The sequence below is a fragment of the Vipera berus genome (assembly GCF_964194415.1).
Source record: "Vipera berus genome assembly, chromosome: 11".
Lineage (NCBI taxonomy): Eukaryota > Metazoa > Chordata > Lepidosauria > Squamata > Viperidae > Vipera > Vipera berus.
The window spans coordinates 964,760-984,812 of NC_138214.1; the positions used below are offsets into that span (position 1 = coordinate 964,760).

At 47.2% G+C, this 20,053-nt stretch overlaps 1 protein-coding gene across 1 annotated transcript; it reads left to right on the forward strand.

Moving 5' to 3' along the window:
• Positions 1-3,692: 3,692 nt before the first annotated feature.
• On the forward strand, positions 3,693-5,500 carry AGTR2 (angiotensin II receptor type 2; the record flags this gene model as incomplete). The annotated part of the gene is made up of 2 exons (XM_081336310.1): positions 3,693-3,875; positions 4,281-5,500. Exon 2 carries the CDS (start codon positions 4,370-4,372, stop codon positions 5,498-5,500), a length of 1,131 nt encoding a protein of 376 aa, XP_081192436.1. The 5' UTR covers positions 3,693-3,875; positions 4,281-4,369.
• Positions 5,501-20,053: the final 14,553 nt, after the last annotated feature.

A 20,053-nucleotide genomic window follows, 5' to 3' on the forward strand; every position in this document is an offset into this window, starting at 1 on the left:
CCTGGCTTTGACAATGGGGGTCTTGGATGTCTCTCCATTGAATCCTCCTGCTTCTTCCGTGGGCCAGAGCCAGCTGTTCCTGTCAGTCGTTTGATGGGTTGAAATCCTTCAGTCATTAAAAAGAATGTAAATCGGGAGTGTCCAACTTTGGTAACTTTAAGACCTGGGACTTGAATTCCCAGGCAGCCTTACCAAGGTTGGACACCCCTGATATAAATGGAATGGGAATAAACTCACCACCCCTTCACGTCCGCCTCTGTCCAGATTCAAAGCTAGTTTGCATAATAATCGTTTATTAGTTAACTAAGTGACAGGCTTGTGACAACACGTTTTGCCTTCAACCCTGATCCATTCACCCAACAGCTAAACCAGAAGCCTATCTATTGGGTGAGAGGGGTAAAGAACATTAAAAAAGTCCCCCAGCAGTAAAGTCCAAAATTGCAGAAGGGAGTTAATTATACATGAGTAAAAGAATTTAGCCATGGAAGTTAATGCAAGAAAAATGAACATGACCCGGTTGGAGTTGCTTTCAGCCATTAGGGGGCGACCTAAACTTTCCAAATAGATGAGCCAACTCTGGAATTTGGATTCGGAAAGTTAAAAGTGTTTGAACTGCCCCAGATCTCAGCTGGATTGCCGCAGCGTGGGAAATGTGAGATTTGCATTCTCCTGGGGGGCGGGGGGCTGAGAGAGCTCCTTCCCTTGGGGGGGCATCTGCACTTGGGGGGGGGCTTATTTGCGCTTCATCTAAGCCTGGGGTCCCCAAACTTGGCAACTTTAAGGCCTCGGCACTCGGAATTCCCCAGCCAGCAGTAGCGCTGAGGATGTTACCTAGTTTGGCTCACGAAAGGTCTGCAAGAAACTCGCCAAGCGCCAGAGAGCCCTCGTTTCAACCCTGAGCTATTCTCCTTTATTGGATTGCTGACTATTTGCCAATCTCTTCTTGGCACAAGTCTTGACCTTTAATTTATCCGCTAGCCTGAAAAAGACCGTTGAACGAGGCCTGGGATTTGGGATTTTGTTTCACCTTGATGCTTGAGCTCCCTTCCTCAAGAGAGCCCCATCTGGCCCGGGTCAAGTTCCATCCATTGCTGAGCCCCCTTCACTCAGCTCTGCTGCTTCCTGTCTTCCCTTCCCCCATGGCAGCCTCCCAGCCCACTCTCTGTGCCAAGGGCGAAGGGGTCTCTCTTTTGCAAAGCAGGCAGGAACCCACCTGGCCAAGAAAAGCCAGCTTAATTTAGCCCACCTTCTGAATCGGGTTCGGCGGAAGGTCTGGGCTACAGCCGGTCTGGCTTGGGGTGGGATTTGTCAGCACGTATATCTGTGTGGGAACTTTTTCCCCCAAGCACAGTTGCCAATTCGAAAATAAAGATGTTACGTTTCTCAAAGCTTTGAGGTGACAGAAATAGTCTCGGGGAAAGAAGCCGGCCTTGGATTGTCTTTCTTCTTGGCTAGAAGTGCTGCAGGCTCTGCGTCTTCAGGATCACTCCCAATAATAACCTGGGTAAGAGTAATAAGGCTGGATTGCAAAGTGCAAAGGTAAATGCAGTAATTCGGGGCATTTCCCGTAATCAAAAGCATTATCCTAAAAGTAGTTTAGATACACAAGGGGTTGAAGAAGGAAAAACACCTCCCAGGACATAAGTTGTTTATGCCACGTGTAGCAGAAGAAGTCCGAATATCACACGATCGAATTCTAGTTTAGAATTTCCCAGATTAAAAAAAAAAATCCTGGAAAAGCGTTCGCCCAGATTCCACTGATCCAAAGCTGAAAAAAACAAAAGTGCTATTGTGCATTTCTGGTCTGCTTCCACCCTTGGCTGCATCTTCAACCTCTGGGTTTCCTCAGCCTGCAGAAGCCTAAAGGTTCCCGCAGCCTCCTGTCAGGGCCAGCCCTGCAGTGCCTTCTTCGGCTTCCCCCCCCCCCCCCCCGAAGCTGCTTTTCAAGAGGCATCCGGAGCTTCTCTGGTTTTTCCTTGAAGACGTTTCGCTTCTCCTCCAAGAAGCTTCTTGGACTGGACTGAAGACGTTTCGTGGATCAGAAGCGAAATGTCTTCAAGGAAAAAACAAAGAAACTCCGGTTGCCTCTTGAAAAAGCACCTTTGGGACAACTGTGAGAATCTCCATAGAGGTTCTTCTGCTTTCTTAGAAATTCTGAGCGCAAACTTGCCGATGCCTTCTCCAGTGGGATCCCACAAACAGGACTTGGCACGCGCAACAGTCTTCAGCGGCGGAGCCTAGCTTGACCATCTCAGGAGAACATTTTGAATGGGTGGTGCAGGAAACAGCAGCATTTTAGTCCATCTTGCTGCCAAAGCCTAGAAAGTGTGTTTTTGTTTAGACATTTCTGCTGAACGAGAAGCCACCAGAGGATGAAGGATTCTGTTGGAGGGTTTTTTGTAAACCTCTTTGCAATGAATTATCTTCTGTCATACCTCATGACTAACCACATCGTTTGGCCGAGGGGAACACAACTCTCAATTTGTGCCATGTTTTGTTCACAGCAGGAAACGGGGCCAGCCCCACCCTCCAAGCGTTGGGTAATTAGTAAATTTATAATGGCCTAAATTCTGTGCATCGGGACCCAGTTCACCAGCTGCAAAAGCTGTTTTTCTCTGTTGGCCACTATTCTCTCCATGGATGAAAAGAAAACAGGAAGAAAGGGCCGCAGGACTCCCCGTTCAGCTCCAGCTTCTCCAGGAACCTGAGAAGATCAGAGCTTCTCGAACCCCTGGAGAGCTACCATCGTGTCCTACTAAGGTTGGTAGCTACGGCTACTACCAGATTCCCTCCTCATTTTAGGTTGTTTTATAAAATAAAGAGGAATAAGTGGAGAGCTGCAATCCAGAAAAGCAAAACACCGGCCTCTCTCCCCTGTGCTGATCCAAGAATGGCCTCCAGAAGGATTCTGAGAAAGTTGAGCTCAGAACTCCTCCCAAAAGTTTTCCCTCCCAGCGTTGGTGATCAGAGAGCACCAGAGTGGAAGAGGTGCTGTGATCTCAACAGGCCGAGCAGGTTGATCTAAAGCAGAGTTTCTCAACCTTGGTGACTTTAAGACGTGTGGACTTCAATCCTCAGAACAATTTCGGGAGTTGCAGTCCATGCTTCTTGGAGTTACCAAGGTCGAGAAACTCTGGTATAAAGAGCTGAGATGTTTTTTCCAGCTGCTATTTGTGGCTCCTGAGGCCAGTATCGTTCCAGTGTTCCCCTCCTGGGGGGATGGGGAGAGTAGGGTAAATTCCCCGCATTCCAGCAGAAAAGATGGACCCCAGCTGGGCTTTGGGATAATGCCAACTCCACCTCCCTGCTGAGTGTCTTTAGAGAAGGGGGCTGTCCCGGGGTCTCTGCTCTCCAAGTGAATCCACCCCCCCCATAACACCACCAAGTCTCCAGCCCCCCCCCCAATCCCCAGCCTGGCTCAGCTTGGCTGACTCTCCTCTCCTCCACGCCAACTTCAGGGCAGCAGCCAGACCGAAAGGCGAACTCAGGAGTGGAAATGAAGATGCAAAAGGGGTTAAGAAAAGTATCCCCACCCACCCAGCATGGAATGGGTGGCTGGGGTGCCCGCCCACTTCCAGCCCCCCTGACTCTCATTGGCTGCAGAGAGGTGTCAACTCCCTTCCCCAGAGCTGCAGGGAGACCGGGTGTGTGCAGGGGGTGCACGGATTTTGCTAATTCCTTCCTTTGGGTCAGGGGACTGCGCTCACTTTCTGCTCTGCTCTGGGGAGAGCCAGGAAGAGGCCAGGCTGGCTCGCTGGACCCAGCAGAGAGTGATCGCTGCTCAGACGCAGGGCAAGGAGGCAGTTGTGGATGTCTGAGGATTTCCCGATGGGACACCCCACCGGACAGATTCTGCATATTCAGTTTCTCAGCTTGTAAGTGACAACTCTGCTCTTTTCAAGTTTTCTTTCATCGGTTTCCATCCTTTAAAGGGCTGTACAGCTTTAAGATGATGTATACTCCTAAGGAAGCCTCTTCACTGCTGAAATATCTGCATAGCATCCAGGACTTAAGGGCGAACAGTTCTGCTGCCACCCAGTTCCACTCTTAGGCTATCTCTATCCTCCTCTCTACTTTCCTTCTCACACCTTCAGCAACTGACCCTAGTTTGCTAATGGGGAATATCTGTGCTGATTCAGGCGGGAGAATCTATCCCTCTCGAACCAGAGGGGCCCTCCTAAAACTGGAGCTTCCCAAGCCTGGGACCGTGGGAGAATGGAGGCTTTCCTGCTGAAGAGACAGACTTCATGCTTCTGCTCTCTTGTCCTTCTCTCTTTAAGAGCCAGCCGCATCCAGCTCTGGTAGTGCAGAGCGGAGGTTCCATGTCTCAGAAGGTCCTGCAGGCCGCCCCGTCTTGTCTGACCACAAGATGCATTTCAGGAACTTCTCCACCGCCCTCGCCACGCAACAGATTCCCCAAGAGCCGTCTCCCACCAACGTCTCCGCCAGGGAAGCCTGCCTCATCCGCTTCTCCAGCCACCAGTTTGTGCTCATCCCTGTGGTCTACTGCGTCATCTTCATCCTTGGACTGGTGGGCAACAGCCTGGTCATCACGGCACTGTGTCGGCAGAGGAGCCCGAAGACGGTGGCCAATGTCTACATCTTCAACCTGGCGGTGGCCGACCTCCTGGCCCTCACCACCCTTCCCTTCTGGGCCGCCAGCTATGCCAACGGATACAGCTGGGTCTTTGGTTCCGCGATGTGCAAGCTTTCCAGCTCCATCCTTTCCTTGGCCATGTTTGCAAGCATCTTCTTCATAACGTGCCTGAGTGTGAACCGTTACCAGGCCATTGCGCACCCCTTCCAGTGCCAGCAAGGAACACTGGAACGGGCCTTCATTGCCACATTCGTTGTTTGGGGACTGGCGACCTTGACCTCTCTGCCCACCTTCTGCTGGCGTGAAGTCAAATACATCAATGAGCTGGGCGTGAACGCTTGCATCATGGCCTATCCCTCCGAGAATTACGCCAGCTGGTCAGCTGGAACAGCCTTAATGAAAAACCTCCTTGGCTTCTTGTTTCCCATGGCCATCATCCTTGGGTGTTACATCTGCATCAGGATGCACATGAAGAAGGACCAAGGGTTTGCAAAAAGCATGAGGGTCAGGGACCGGGTGTTGAAGCTGGTGGCTGCCGTGGTGGTGGCCTTCTTGATTTGCTGGCTCCCGTTCCACATCTTGACCTTCCTGGATGCCCTTTCCTGGATGGAGGTAATCAGCAGGTGCCACCTTACCTCCATGATTGATGCGGTGCTACCCTTTGGGCTCTCCATGGGCTTTGCAAACAGCTGCATCAACCCTTTATTGTACTATTTTGTGGGCAGGCAGTTCCGGGATAAACTCCAGCATTTATTCAAGCTGAGCCTCTCCCAGTTCAACAGTGGCCGGGAAACCTTTTCCTCCAGCCAAACCAGCTCCCTCAAAACTGCTCGGTCCCTAAAAGAGGCTGACCCAGGAGGAGACATGGGGAGGCCACTGACACACCCACTGTGGGTTCCCTAACCACCATCTGGAAACACTTGGCTGTGGTTACATCGTCTCCGCGACTCACAATTTTCCGCCAGTCTCTCCTTGCTCATCTCCTAGGACAATCTGTCCACTGAAGACCATGTTTTCATTTGCTTTGAGAAAGGTGGTAGAGGGCAATTAATTACCAATAAATACTAACCCAGCCTATTTCTATGACTAGAGTTTGTTTTTTACATGGCCCTGAGAAAGAGGAGTTTGCAAAGAAACTTAACTTTCAACACTTCCTACTCTTAACACACTAAAGGTCTATTAGGGAGAGGAGAGAAACCAATTTCTTGCTAGTCTGCATTGCCCACTGTCTAATTTTTCTACAACAGTAGCTATTTGCATGTTTACATTTTGGTTTTTGTGTTTTAAATAGGATTTAGTCCTGACACATTTTTGTGGTCTTTCTCAGTTTCTGATGACCCACGATGGCCAATTCACCCCTTTGCAGAAAATTATTACTTTCTTCCTTGTGCCCAGCAACCTTCTACTTCCCAGTACCCTTCAGAGGTGCCTGGATTGGTACCAGCTGGAAGCTCTACATTCCCTACACTCCTGGGCCTTGCCGGGTTGTGGAAGACCACAACAGTAACTGTACAGCACTTTCACATAGGCCATCATCCCCAAATGTGGTTGCCCTCGTGGATCAACAAGGGCCTTGGGTTTAACCTCTCCCACCTTCAAGGGGTCAATTGTCCCAGGTGAACTTTGCAGAAGGCAGAAAATGTGCAGCAGTTCTGAAGGGCTGGTAGGCCAAATCAAGCCTGAAAATAAGACCCCAATCAAGAAACTGCCACAGAACATCAGTAAACAGCCCAGCCAAAGAATCCTTAAGGCAGCCCCCACCACCCACCCAGACAGGCAAGCCACCAGGATATGAACCGACAGCAAACAGCACTCCTTCCTAGCACTGAGGATGCTGCCTAGTTTGGGTAATGAAACGCCTGTGAGAAAACAAGCAAGCTCAGAAAGCAGCAAGGATCCCTCACGTCAACCCTGACTTACAAATATTCTCCTTTATTAGAAGTGCATGTTTTTTAAAAAGCCAGTTGCATCAACGTAGGACAGCTTGGTTAATTGTGGATAACTAATACAATGAGGTCTGGCATGGAGAGGGATATTAACTCTTTCTTCTTAACTCTTTTCTTCCATCCCCAAACCCGATGGTTATCCTTAGGATCCCTCCTAGCAGTTACCATGAAATGCAAACTTCCATGAAGGTGTCCGTGAGAAACTTTTCAGTGTAAAGGGAAGGAACCTCTCTAGCCAGTCTGTATTTGCTTATGACATTTGATATACTGGGCAAAGCTGCTTGTTTATCCCCTGAGTGTGCCGCTCGGAACGATATGTTCCTTCCTACGGACACCCCTTAATTCTCCACTCCCAGTACAGCAGCCACAGCCCACCTTGGCACGGCTTGGGCGGCCCACTCGCTCTGATTTATGGCACCCAGCAGCCCAGAGTCTTCCCAGACATCTGCAGCCAGATGGGTGTCAGCAAGGCTTTCTGAACCCTCCCTCAAAGTATTGCCCAATCCGTGATGGCCTTGGGCCACGATCCAGTGTGGGCTGCCGTTGCTTATCCCAGCAGTGGGGGCTGAGGAATGAGGGATGTCGTTAGTGACCTTCCTTTTAGCCAGAGGGACAAATAGCCCAAGGCCACAAAACGCTGAGATGCTACAGAACCTGTTGCTATTTTTGTAGCAGACACCTGCACAGTTTTACCTGTGGAACATGAGGCTAACACGTTCCTCCACCTGTGTTGACCTCTACTTTATGTGACATCCATCGTTCTTCAATGAGATGATGGGACTTTGGCCTCCAAATTAAAAATAAAATGCCCAGTGTGGTGTCCAGATGCTAGAATCCTGCAAGCTGCCCCTCCCTTCGGTCTTGTCAATAACTGGGCTGAGTAGGACCTCTCTCTATTCCTCTGATGAGGAGAGGAAAAGCGATGAGGAAGGGGCCATGGCCAGATGGGAAGGCCACCTCAACCTGCATCTCCTCCGGAACCGGAGGCTGCCCATCCATCCCCATCCAGGGGGGCTGAAAACAGAGATAGTTGTATGAAGGTCACTTTTGTGACCAGCTTTGCCATCTCCAGCACTTCATCTTATTGATTCTACAACATAGAAAGTATCAAAATTTAATCTCTCTTGCTGATCAGAACAGTAAATTCCATAGAACAATGAAGTGGCCTTCTGACCTCCGAGGCTGGGAATCTTCCCAACTCAAACTGACACACCCAAGATCTTGGGCAGGGTGTCTCATAGCTTCAAGCTTTCCATAAGGACCTCAAGTCCCAGCGATTACTCTTTTTTAACCAAAATAACGCAGGAGTGGCTCCACGTGTCAACGTTCTCCACAATTCTACATTCCCAGTTGCTTTTTCTGTCTTTCCTTCAGTTCCGTACATTATGCAGACTTGCACAAAGGGTGCCTACCTGGGGCTGCTGGAGACAAACAGTTGCTGGGCAGTTTGAAGAATGGGATAAGCCTCTTCAAACGGTCCCCATTCATCATCTGGGGCAACCAGATTATCTGAACATTATGGAAAGTTCAGAGCGTTATCTTCCTCATAGGCCAGGCATTCACCTCTTGGCAGTTGCTCACCGGGCATTGCCTGGGCCCCGTCTGTGGCAACCAGGGGATTTGATAAATAGGTTGCTTTTGTGGTCCGTGTTTTAACCAGCACGTCAGGTCCTTTGAGAACAGATAATAGCAAGGAAAGGGTTATTTCAGAGGATGTAACTAGTTCCACCTTGAAGACATGGCTGGTGGGACCCCCACTAAGAGCTCCCTCTTTTCAAAATCTTTTATTGTCAGAAATTCAGTGCAATCAAGTTTGAAGCTGGCCTTGCCTAATGCTTCTTCGTAGAAGCCTGCCATAGAAAATCCTTCTACAAGATATTTTTGGTCCTTGTGGAAGCTCTCCAAGGGGGATGGCATCTCCCGCTGTGCTTTTTCTGGCAAGTAAGAAGGCTTAGTTCAAGAATTTGACCCAATCAGCAGCTAAATCAAGGTTAGTGGGACATGGGTTGAAGAGGCCTTCTTTCGATCGACCAAAAATGCTTAGATGAATGACTTTGGAGTTTCTTCTCCAAATCTCTCTTGGGAAGCGGTGATCACTCATCGTGTATCTCCTTTGCAGCTGTTTTGCCAGAAACTTGGCTGTCCCACTTTGGGGGAGGAGGATGCAGTACAAACCAAATATCCCAGGCTCTTCCAGGAAAGGCAAGGGTCATTGCAGAAAGGGGTTCACATGCAGGGCAGCCAAGCCCCTTCGATGGTCCCAGGAGAGACGCTGCAGCTCCACCAAGTCTGCGGAACACGCCAGATTCTCGGTCCCTGGCATCTCCTGATTTCTGATGGGCACGCCAGCCCAAATGCCCCTGAAAACCAAAATACTTGCAATTCCCCTGACATGCCAAAAGTCTCAATAGGAACTTTTAAGGGACAGAAATAGAAGTCCTTCATTAATTTGGGCTGGAAAAGTCTGGCAGCTTGTTCAGGGATGAAAAGCTTGGCAGGGTCCCCCTCGTCAAAGGCCAAACATGACCTGCTGCTCAGAGTGTCCACAGGGTTGGGTCAAAAAGTCAAGATGGCGGCATGAAAAGGCTATGTCCAAGTGGATTGCAAGCTTGTGGGCTTTCTTCTCTGCTCTATACTGACCAAACAGTCACCAGGGGCTTCAGCTATCTGAAGTCCAAGAGACAAGGAAGCCGAATTCTGCTCTGGCATCCTTGTGCCTTCTCCCCACACCCTTCCAGACCTCTTTGTCTCCTTGCTGGTCCAGCTTCTAGACAGGTAAGAGCTTCACTGTCCATCTTTGCAGGAAGAATTAGCCAGGATCCCAGCTGGGCTGCTAGTCGGATAACAGCCCTCACGTTCTGTTGGGTTTTGTTTGAGAGAAAATGGATCTGCAGGAAACCCTCCGAAAAGCCCTGCAGGAAACACAGAATGTGTCCAGCTGCTAAAGTTCTGGCCCAGAAGAACCAAGGAACCAAAGGGAGCAGCCTGGGGACAGGAAGGGGAGGGGGATCTTGGGGGCTATGCCTCTCCCACTCCTATCTGGAGGAGCACGATTGGCTCCAGTGCGGAGAACGGCTGTGGTCAAGACAAACAAGGCATTTGGTTTTACTTGCTGCACACGCAGAATATCATCAGCTGTGGATGTGATTGTTCTTCCTTTGGCAAATAAGATCTCTGGGTGATGCACCCAAAGCGTTCAGGAACGCACCCAGCTGGGAGCTTCTGGTCTGCCCGCCCCCTTCATTCTTTTTATAACAGAAGGCCCAAAGTTGTCTTTTTCCTGCCAAGCCAGATCCTTGGTGTCTATTTTTCCACTGCGTTACTTCATCCGCCTGAATGTGGCTTTTCATGGTTTCGGATGCAACATGAGTTTCCCAGCTCTGTTGGCCAAGACATTGTGCAACGTGGAGACCTCCTCCCGGGACCTTTGGGGCACACAGGAGACTCTCTGGGGCTGAAATGTGCTGCCCCCAAATTCCCCCAGCCCCACTTTTCGGGGTTTGCCTTCTTGTAGAGGCCTCTGAATGGTGCCAGAATTAGCAGTCTGCAGCAGAGATGTTCATCTAGTCTGCCTTTCCCTAGGCCACCGTTACTCAACCTTGGAAACTTGAAGATGGATGGACTTCAACTCCCAGAATGCCCCAGCCAGCATTCCTTCCTCTTCCTCCTGTACCAGCACCACAAGTACGACCACCAGCACCAGCACCACATCCCATTTCCACTCCAGAGGTTTTGCAATCTTTGGCCAGCCGTTGTAATCCCAAATCAAGCTCAGCTGGAGGATACGTCTCTTCCCCACGAGATGGCAGCACCCAATTAATCTTGAGGTTCTCCAAAAGCTACACAAGATTGTACCTACTAAACAGGGGACAGGAAATTGCAGGGCTTTACTGTACCCTAGATTAGGAAGTCACCTCTATTTATGTGGTCGCTAGGCACACAATCCATCAGCCAATCAAGGGAGTCAAAAAGTCACCCAAAAGAAGGCAGTTGCAGACCATTGTGATCCACTTGTTGGCTGAGGAATTCTGAGAGAATTTTGGGAGTTGAAGTCCACAAGTCTTAAAGTTGCCAAGGTTGGAGACCCCTGGTCTAGGGTTTCCAGCTTGAGCAAGGAGTTGGACTAGAAGACCCCCAAGGTCTCGTCCAACTCTGATATTCTGTTATACCTCCAGTGGCGAGATTGATCCTCTTCTGCTTAATGACCTCCAAGTATTTGGTTCTGGCTGTTACAGACTTTCAGTACTATGTACAAATGTTTTTATTGACCAACCCTTTGCTTGGTCTGTAGATAGTTGGAATTTCTGCAAGATACAAACTTCTTATCTTATCCTAAGCCGGAGGAATGAAAGTGTATCTTCAGAGGCTCTCTGAATAAGCTTCCCAATGCACAGATAAAATCCATTCTACTATTTTTTAATCTTTAAGCAAGAGATGGGGAGTTAAAATTAGAAGGGGGAATCTCTTTGATTGCCTTCTTCTTGGGGATTAAGATAGCAATGCTTGAAAGAATGTTGGTTATTGTCTATTCTTGAAAATGGTGTGTGTGTGAGGGAGGGTAGGAATTTACAGCAGCTTTACTGGATTTGCTCTTTGCCAATCTTTTTCTGGCATGTGGAACTCAATCTTCCAAACTTTCTCTCCTACGTTTTCATGAGCATTCAAAGGACAGTCAGCAGCAAGAATGAAGTTTTGGATCAAAGGTTCACAATGTGCAAAACAAAAACACCTCAACTTATCACACACTTGATCAATTTTGAACGTTCGGAAGCCTTACTTAAGGGGGCGGGGGGCGTCTCTTGAGCGGTGTCCCCTCTCGTAGCACCCAGGCAGCATTCACGCACAGAGGCAGGGGACATCTTTGCCACTGTTTTGATTTGTTGTGAGATTTTATCCTTTCTCCTATAACTATTGTGTTGTCTCCAACTAAGATTGGGGTTTGAAGGGTTTGTGTGAACCCACCAAGGTATCTTATCCTCCTAGGTCCTCTTGGTTAAGAATAGATGACAGGCCTGAGTGGAAGTTATCCCTTCTGTCGACCAACCTCTCTGTGTGAACGTGCACCTAGCTAAGTGAGACACACTGTCTACAAAGGGCAGCTTGAAAACCACTTTTTTCCCATTCTTCTCTTTATCTCTAATTTGTGGGAACTAAATGGAATAATCTCTGTAGCTGGATGAGATCTAGTGTGATCCACCCATTCCTAGTCAGACCCAGATCACAGATATTCAGCCCGGCAACTGGTCAAGGTCCTGCTAGAGGCCCTACTCAGAATCCTTCAGGAGGAGGAACCAGGAGTAGAAAGAACAATACAAAAATTTGTGGCCAGTTTTGAGTCAACAGTCGACTGACTGACTTTTCTTTTGTTCCACAGCCCGGGATAGAGACATAGGACCTTTGTGCTCTAACTCGTCACAGTACAGGTCATAAATGGAAGACATCACCAATGACTGTATCCAACATTGAGAAAAATTTTTTCCAAAGTCTTCCAGACGAAGATTTCTCCTAAATTTGGGCAATTCCAGATGTTGATACCTAGAATCTCCAGGCAGCGGGGAGGAAGCAAAGGTCATGAAAAGCATCTGAAGTTTCACTTCTCAGGATGATGTTGAAATAGAGACAGTATCCAATATTTAATCAGCTCATCAGAAATGCCTCAACAGCTTCTCCCTCATTTTTAATCTAACCCACATTCTTTCTCGGCTCTCAGCTCTGTGGGCAAAACCTTTCCAGCAATGCCAGGGTCAAAGAACACATGGCATTAATGATGGTTTCTGCTTTTTTCTTCCTACACAGCACTGGTTGCTGTGATCAGGGCAGGGTTCAAGTAACTGTCCTGATTTGACCTCTCAGTGGCTTTTGATACCACCAGCCATGGTTGCTTTGTGGGGATTAGGGGTGGGAGGTATGGTACCCTGAGGTTCTTCTCTTTTCCCTGTGGGCAAGACCAGTTGGTGTGTGGTTGGGGAACAGGCTGGTGTCTCAGGCCTTTGGGCTGCCACATATTCCCTAATAAATGAGATATTTTATGGCTGAAATTTAACTCCTTCCATCTCCAAGATTCTATATTGTATCTCCCTTTCTCCGGGCAATCCAGAGGCTGTGTGAATCTTCTTTCCTGGGTTCTCCGTTGACATTGGGCAACCTGGAGATCACGAGGAAGGCCTTGACTTGCGAGGTTGGGTCCAGGGTGATGCAGCTGAACCTGCCTGCCAAGATGGGAGTTTCACCTGCTCTCTGCCGGTTAGCTTCCCATATTTGCCTGTAAGAGCCAGGCTGAGTCATTTTCCAGATAATCTTTTAATAATTCTCGTGTCTTTTTTTAGTTTGTCTTGTTTTGCACCCTGAAGAGTTGTGGGTTTGTTTTCCTCTCTCAGTCTGCCTGTTTGCTTCACAGGCTGATCCGGTGATATTCAAACAGAGGTTACAGTTGACCATCTATCTACTCACATCTCTTTCATGCCACCTACCACATCTGGCTGCTTCTTGACTGAGATGTTTGGAGGTGGGACGGAGGGAACGGCCTTTGTTCGGCAGTCAGGCATTTGCCTGACCATTCAGCTTATCTGTTTGCCAACCATTACAGTGGCCAAAACTTTTAATAAGCTGGGCAAACACTGGGATAAATAAAGGAAGTCTATTTTCAAAAGCTACAGAGACAAAAACATCCAGCCACCAACTCACCTGCAAGCAGGTGCTCACAAATCTTTAGACTTTAGACTTTCAAATATTTGGGGTGGTGGCAAGATCATTTAAGTATATATTCTAAAAGCCACAGAATCCTAAAACCAAGCATATTCTTTTGGGACAAAGAAGCTCATCAAGACTTTTTTCAGCTTCTCCCTTCTAAAATGTATTCCTGCAGGTCCTTTTTCCTCTGTTCACACCAAGGCCGATAGGAAACCTATCCCAGACCAGCCCCGTAAGCCAAACGGAGCTTCCCCAAAGAAGTGTTGTTATGGTTACTAATACAACACAAAGACGATGATTCACCTCTTACTCTAGGTCTATCAGCAGACCAGACAAACCAGTGGTGAACCCAGGAGCAAACTGGTGCTTGCCAGAACAGATCAAACTGAAGTTCTCTGTCCCACAGTCATGTTCTCAGGCTGAGCTGGGCTGCTCCTGCTGGGCACTTCTAATTCCGCAGGCTTCCCCTCTAAATCGTGTGGAGGTTGAAAAACTATCTGCACAGAGCTGTAGGTGTACTAAGGGAGAAAGAGAAGAAGTAGGTCGCTACCTAACCAGGAGGACTCAAGGTAGAGAGAAAGCCCGTGGCTTCTGCAACTGTCCTTGGGACTTCCAGCCTGTCTTCCTTCTGCTTCCAGGACAACACAACTCCCATTTGATTGTTCTACCAACATCTCCCCCAAGATCAAGGATGGACCTTTTCATTTGCATGGAACAAAGATCATCCCTCATAGACATGGAGCTCTGCCAAGCTGGTCGACTGTGTAGACAAGCAAGACAACCTTGCCCAAAGTACAAGATGGAGAACTTCTGGGGAAAAGCCGACAGGCACCTTGGCAGACCAATGACGATGGAAGGTCATAATTTGAGAATTGGGTGGCATGCCTTTTTAAGGTGAAAGCAGATGTAGTTTTTAAGAATCATTACCTGAGAGACGTATTATTAAGAACGAATATAAGCCATGCTGTTCCCAAAGATACCACGGTTGATGTCCATTCAAGAAGCCTTTCACAGAAGAGAAATCGCTGATAAACAATGATGATTAATATGAGAATTTATTAATACAAGATAAGGAAGAAATTAAGATGCAGAGAAGGGAATAATTAGCAACAGAATAACACCCTTTTCAATGGTTTTCTTAGAACAAATGTAAAGAAGTTTAATATGAGTAAAGGTATAATAGGAATTAAGAACAAAATGACTTTGAAATAGAATTATATACAAATGATGGTCATATACGGTAATAGCTGAAATGAATAACTTTTTGCTAAGGTATGAAAAAGAGGATGAACAAGTTAAAGACTTTATGGTGAAATGGACTGTAAATTTTGATTGCAATATTAACATGAATGTATGCGAGAAACCATTTGGAACTGTTGTTAAATTGACATTGTCCTTTAATTTAAAAGAATACTTTTACAAAATGATGTACCAATGCTAAATTCTCTAAAACGTATAAAGGAATATAAAATCAGTGTTGGAAGTGTTATATATTGGAAGTATTATATGCAAAACATTGGAAAAATAATGAAATGCTTTCAGTAGATTGGATTATAGCGTTAACTGAACTGGCAGAAGTGGAGAAGTTAACCAGTTGGTTCAGAGATAAAAAGATAAAGACTTTTTGAAATACTGGAAGGCTTATATGGACTTTTTGTTGAAAGAAGAAAAAGATGATTTCAGGGTTGGGGAATTAAAAGGATGACAAAGAAGTTGAGGAAAACTTGACAAAAAGGCATAAAAAGTTCAGAAGGCATAATTGTATGGGGGTTATTTTCTTTTTAAAAAACTTCCTTCTTGTTGGTGCTCTGTTCTCTTGGCTTCAGCCGGATCTTAGAAATTACAAAGATGGTTTTGGATGTTTTGACAGTTCTGTGTCAGTAATTCCTTGCTGGAGAGAAGCTTCTGAGTCACCCCCAGGGCTACTAAGGGGGTGAATGACCTCATGTCTCCAGTCATTTTGGGGCTTCTTATTTACTCATATTAAATATGTATAATACATAGAAGGTAAGTATCTGTGGTTGGACCAAACTTTGATGACTCACCTGTTTTTAGGCATAAGGTGTATATGAAAAATTTAAAAATAATAAAAGCCTTAACAAAGTCTTGCCATCAACAGTCCAACTCCAGTTCTAAAATTAGACCATTTATCACACAGGAACTGGATCTGTCGCCTCCATAAATCTCAGATAATTTCAATGAAGCCTGTTGTAAATAGGTTTTTATTGTTTGAACGGTAGTTGAAAGAATGTGTTTTAATGCCTTAAGTGTCCTTGCATGGCAACAGATGAGAATAACAATTCTGAAGCCCTAAAATCTGGAACAGAGGGTGTAAAAATCCTGTTATCAGTTTATAATGTTCAGCGTACCAGCTGATAAATGCTCTAGAACAAAGGGAGTAGAATTAATTGTTCAGCCTGTGCGTTTAAAAAGTACCCATGTTTATGCCTCCTCCCTCACATATAATAAATAAATAAGTGCATTTGAAATAACTAACTGTGAGGCACGATCATTTGATAATGACCAAAGTGACCGAAACAGCCAAGTTCATAATGACTTGGCTCAAAGTTTGATCCTCACCAACTTGCCAAGCTCTACTGCTTCTGGATCTCCCAGGGTTTGGACCTCTGGTGGGTTCTTCTGCTCAAATGGAAGAGGGAGGCGCCTTGGGTGGAACAGGGTTGGCCAATTCCGCGGTCCCTAGTGCAACACAGATTCAATCCGAATCCCTCCAGAAGTGAACATTTTTTTAAAAAAAAGCCTGGATAGAGGCAATCAGAAAGGTGAAAGGGGGCTCTCTGTGACATTCTCCACCTCCCTGGTGACAAGTTAGCCAACTGTCATCCATATCAACCTTCTGATTCAGGGTCTTTCCAGAAAATCAAGTACATTTCCTCCACAGCCACTGAAAGCAATTTTCCCTGCCTCTCAGAGGTAGTCTGACTAGTCAGAAAGCATTGTTTGTGCACACCTGTTCTTGGATTCCTTGTGCCTATTAAGAGAGACAAGGAAGTCAAGAACAGCATGGCAAATTTGGGTCTATTGTGCATTTCCCGAGCCCGACCTTACATGAGATGAGAGAGAACGTGAGCCCAGGAGGAAAACACACCCAGAGCTATTTGTCTTATTTGAGGGACAATAAAATTGTCATACCAGCAGACGCCAGAGAATGGAGAGCCTTCATATTTTGCCTTTTAAATCAGCGAGTCAGCAATGGATTATTTAATCAAGTCATTTCTGATCTGACGGAAGATTTCGCAACACCACATAGGAGAACCAATTCTGGGCTTTCCCTCTTGAAGAAACAGCAGTGATGCAACACGGAGCAGAAAACGCACGCCAGGAAAGAGAACCATCCAGGTGTGTCCAGGGGGCTGAAATTACAAGTGACTATACTGACTTTTTAGACCTCTTTTCTCAACCCCAACTCAGCTTTCTGTACCTTTTCTGAGTCAACCTGGGAAAACCAGAGGTAGATTCCAAAGTCACATTTCCCTGACTGATACTCAAATGAAATTCTGCATTCTGGATCCTCAAGGGTCCTTGAACCACACCTGAAGAAACGCGGCTCTGGGAAAACCAGCAGGGAAGGAGAGGCAGGATCCAGCCCAGGAGGGAGGTGCTGGGCTGTCTTCCTGGGTGCTTCAAAGCAGAGCTGAGGCCAATTTGTAATTAGGAAGGGAGGGAGGAGAAGGGAAGAAAGTGCTTTGGTCTTCTTCATCCTGCTCGCTCTTGTCTGTCCTGGAATGACAGAAGGGCAGCTTGGCAGCCACAGGGAGGAAGACCAAGACCAGCCCCGTCTCCCTCCCCTCTTGAAGGGTTTCTCATGGGACGCCCTCAAAGCCAATGCTGAGCAAGGGCCCTTGGAATGCAGCACAGAGCTGGGGAATCTCCCAGGCAGGCCACGAGATCCCTGGGGAACATCGGTGTGGTGAACGCAGCTAAGAATTGGAAAGAGATAGAGGCAAAGGCAACTCCGTGCTCTTGCAATAGCACGGAGATAGGAAAGGAAGCATCCAGTTCTTATCTGCTTCCCCCAGGTGTGCCCAAGGATTAACTTTTGCATGTTCCATAGCCCTGAGGATTTGCTTATATCAGGTGCCAGCCAGGATATACTGTCCACATCGAAACTCCAGTGGGAGGAAGCCCAGGGTGTGGACCTGGTCCTGCCTCCTCTCCTCTTCCCTCTCTTTTGCTCCCGGTTGAAATTACAGAAAAGCTCAACCACAAGACCCAGAAGTTGGCCACGCCTTGACTTTTGCACCAGGGTTGCTTCCTTGTGGACAGCAGTTGGGTCATCCCCTGAGAGGTGCCAAATTCCCTGGCACTGAATGCCACGAGTTGCCTTTTGTGAGGCATACTGTGGTCATCTGGGTAGTCATCCTTCTTTCAAAGCCTCATTAAACCTGTCGCCTTTCTATGAAACCAAAACGCTGTAACACAGAGAATCCTTGATGACATCACAACTTTTCCGTGTTTCACAGTTATGGCTCTGGCAACCTCTCATCTCCCCTCCTGCGATACTGGGCATCTTGCAAGTTGCCTCAAACCCTTTGCCAATGCATCGAGTCACCTAACTGGGTGCGGAAGATTGTGCCGGCTTTGAGCAGTGCAAGGCTTCCCTCTCTGAGCTTACATAAGGAGCACCTCTCACCGGTTCTTCCAGTCTGCGCATTTCAAAACATCTCAATTCTAAGGCAGCTGCCAATTGAGGTGAAGAATTTGGCAATCCGGGGCAGTGAGACCATCCTTGGTGCCTGAAGGATGTTGGATTTCACTTGTAACTGGATACAAATTCATCTGTAGGAAATGTAGATGACCAGGCTGAGTCCAAGGGAGGGAGGGAGGGGTCAAGTGCGCTATCAGTCTCAAGTCCCTTCGCGCCCACAAGAGATCTAAGTCTCACCTGCAGTTCTCTTTTCTGAATATTACCATTGTAAAATACACACACACAAACAAAAAAAACCCCACATCATTTTAGGAGAATTTCCCCCTCAACTGCCTTAGAGTACATCAGGATGTACATTTCTCCACTGAACAATAATTTAATAAATAATGAGAGTTTAAGAAGCAACCGATATTCTGCTTTCCAGAGAGATCCAAGAAAATATCTCTAAAAGCTCACAAGGAGTCACAGAGGGCCATACAATTATCATGCCCATATATATATAATGCTTTAGGATCCTCAGAGAAAATCCCCAAATGTGTTATTTCTGTATAAAATTTATAATTAAATCCATCCTTTAGCAAGCTGAATGCACAAAAACGCACGCACACACACACACACACAAAACAATCCACGTGTCCCATCCATGATCTGCTAACTCAAAACTGGGCAAGACCAAACTGGTTGCAACCTGAAGGCCACTTTGAACATGGAAGCCTAAATCAGACTGTGGATGATGGACTGCTTAAGACCTTCATCCAAGCTGCAGGGAGTCTCTGGAGGAAGTTTGAAAGAGCCGCGTCATGTGTAAAAATAAACACAAGCAGTGCGACCCAGCCTCCTGACTCAAAATCTGGAAAATCTCTGAAATGAATCACGTCCCCTTCCTGAGCTCAGAAAGGAGTGTTTCCCCATTCAGATTTTGTCACCTCATGGACAGAGAAACTTTGAAGTTGCCCTCAAAATGAAAATTCCCTGAGAAAAACGATGACCTCAGAGCAGGTTGCAGATCTCCCTCCTACGGTGCGTGAACAGGCAACATCCCTTGAGCGCAACCCCTGCCTTATTCACCCTCATCTGACCCCAGGGCTGATGCCACCTTCTCTGGCAGGCACCAAAGGCCCCATTCCTCCTTTCACTGGTCACTTAAAGCTAAAGAAAGATCCCAAGATTGGGGCAGGGGAGGAAAAGGAGACTCGGTTCCCATTTTGCAGGGGACATTTTTAACCATGAAACCTCTCTTTCCTTTGTACGTGAATTGCTCTTTTTTTCCCTGCAGCAGAATAGCAAGTAGCCCCTCTCTCCTTTGGGCAATTCCAGAAACACTAAATGTCTATGGAGATTCTCCATCATCCAGGGCACGGTTGCCTCTAAGGTGCTTTTTTCAAAAGGAAACTGGACTTTCTTGGTTTTGCTTGAAGACATTTTGCTTCTCATCCAAGAAGCTTCTTCGTAAGTCCACAAATACTCTTTTAGGACTCTCCCTACGCCCCACGTGGCCTTAACCCTCCTTCTTTTCCACATGCCGACTTCCTATCCCATTCCGAAGCCCCTCTGCTCTCTCCAGGTGCTGCTGCTTGGGTCTTGAGCTCTTCAGGCAGAAAGCCAGAGCTAAAAGTAAGAGAAGAGAAGCAACCTGACTGAGTGCCTAGCAGGGCTTCAGACAGCCAGGAGATCCGGTCTGGCGTGCACCCCATTAAAGCCACTCTTCCTTGGAGGAGCCTCAGCTATTGCGCTCTCACTCCAAGGACTGTGCTGGGCTTTATTTGCAGCTAAGCTGCAACGGCTGAAATGTTTTCATATATGCTTCGTTGGTCCATCAGCCAAACAAGCTACTGCAGAGGAGTTAATCCACAATGGCACTAAAAGGAGACAATACTTAGGCTAGGTGGACGTGTGCCAAGTGCCTGAATGCCAAGCCACTGCGCTGTATAGGAGGGTATAGCCGTTCATCTTCTCATCTTTCGTCACCAGATAATCTGGTGGGATAAAGCCTCCATTGTCTCCTGCCTGGGTTTCTACCACCCTTGCATGGCTTCTGCCAGACAGGTTTGCACGCTAAGATGATTACAATGCCAGGCTGTTGAAGATGATTGAAAACGAGAGGTTGCATCAACAGAGGAGCAGTTCCCAGAACTGCACCAACCAAACAAG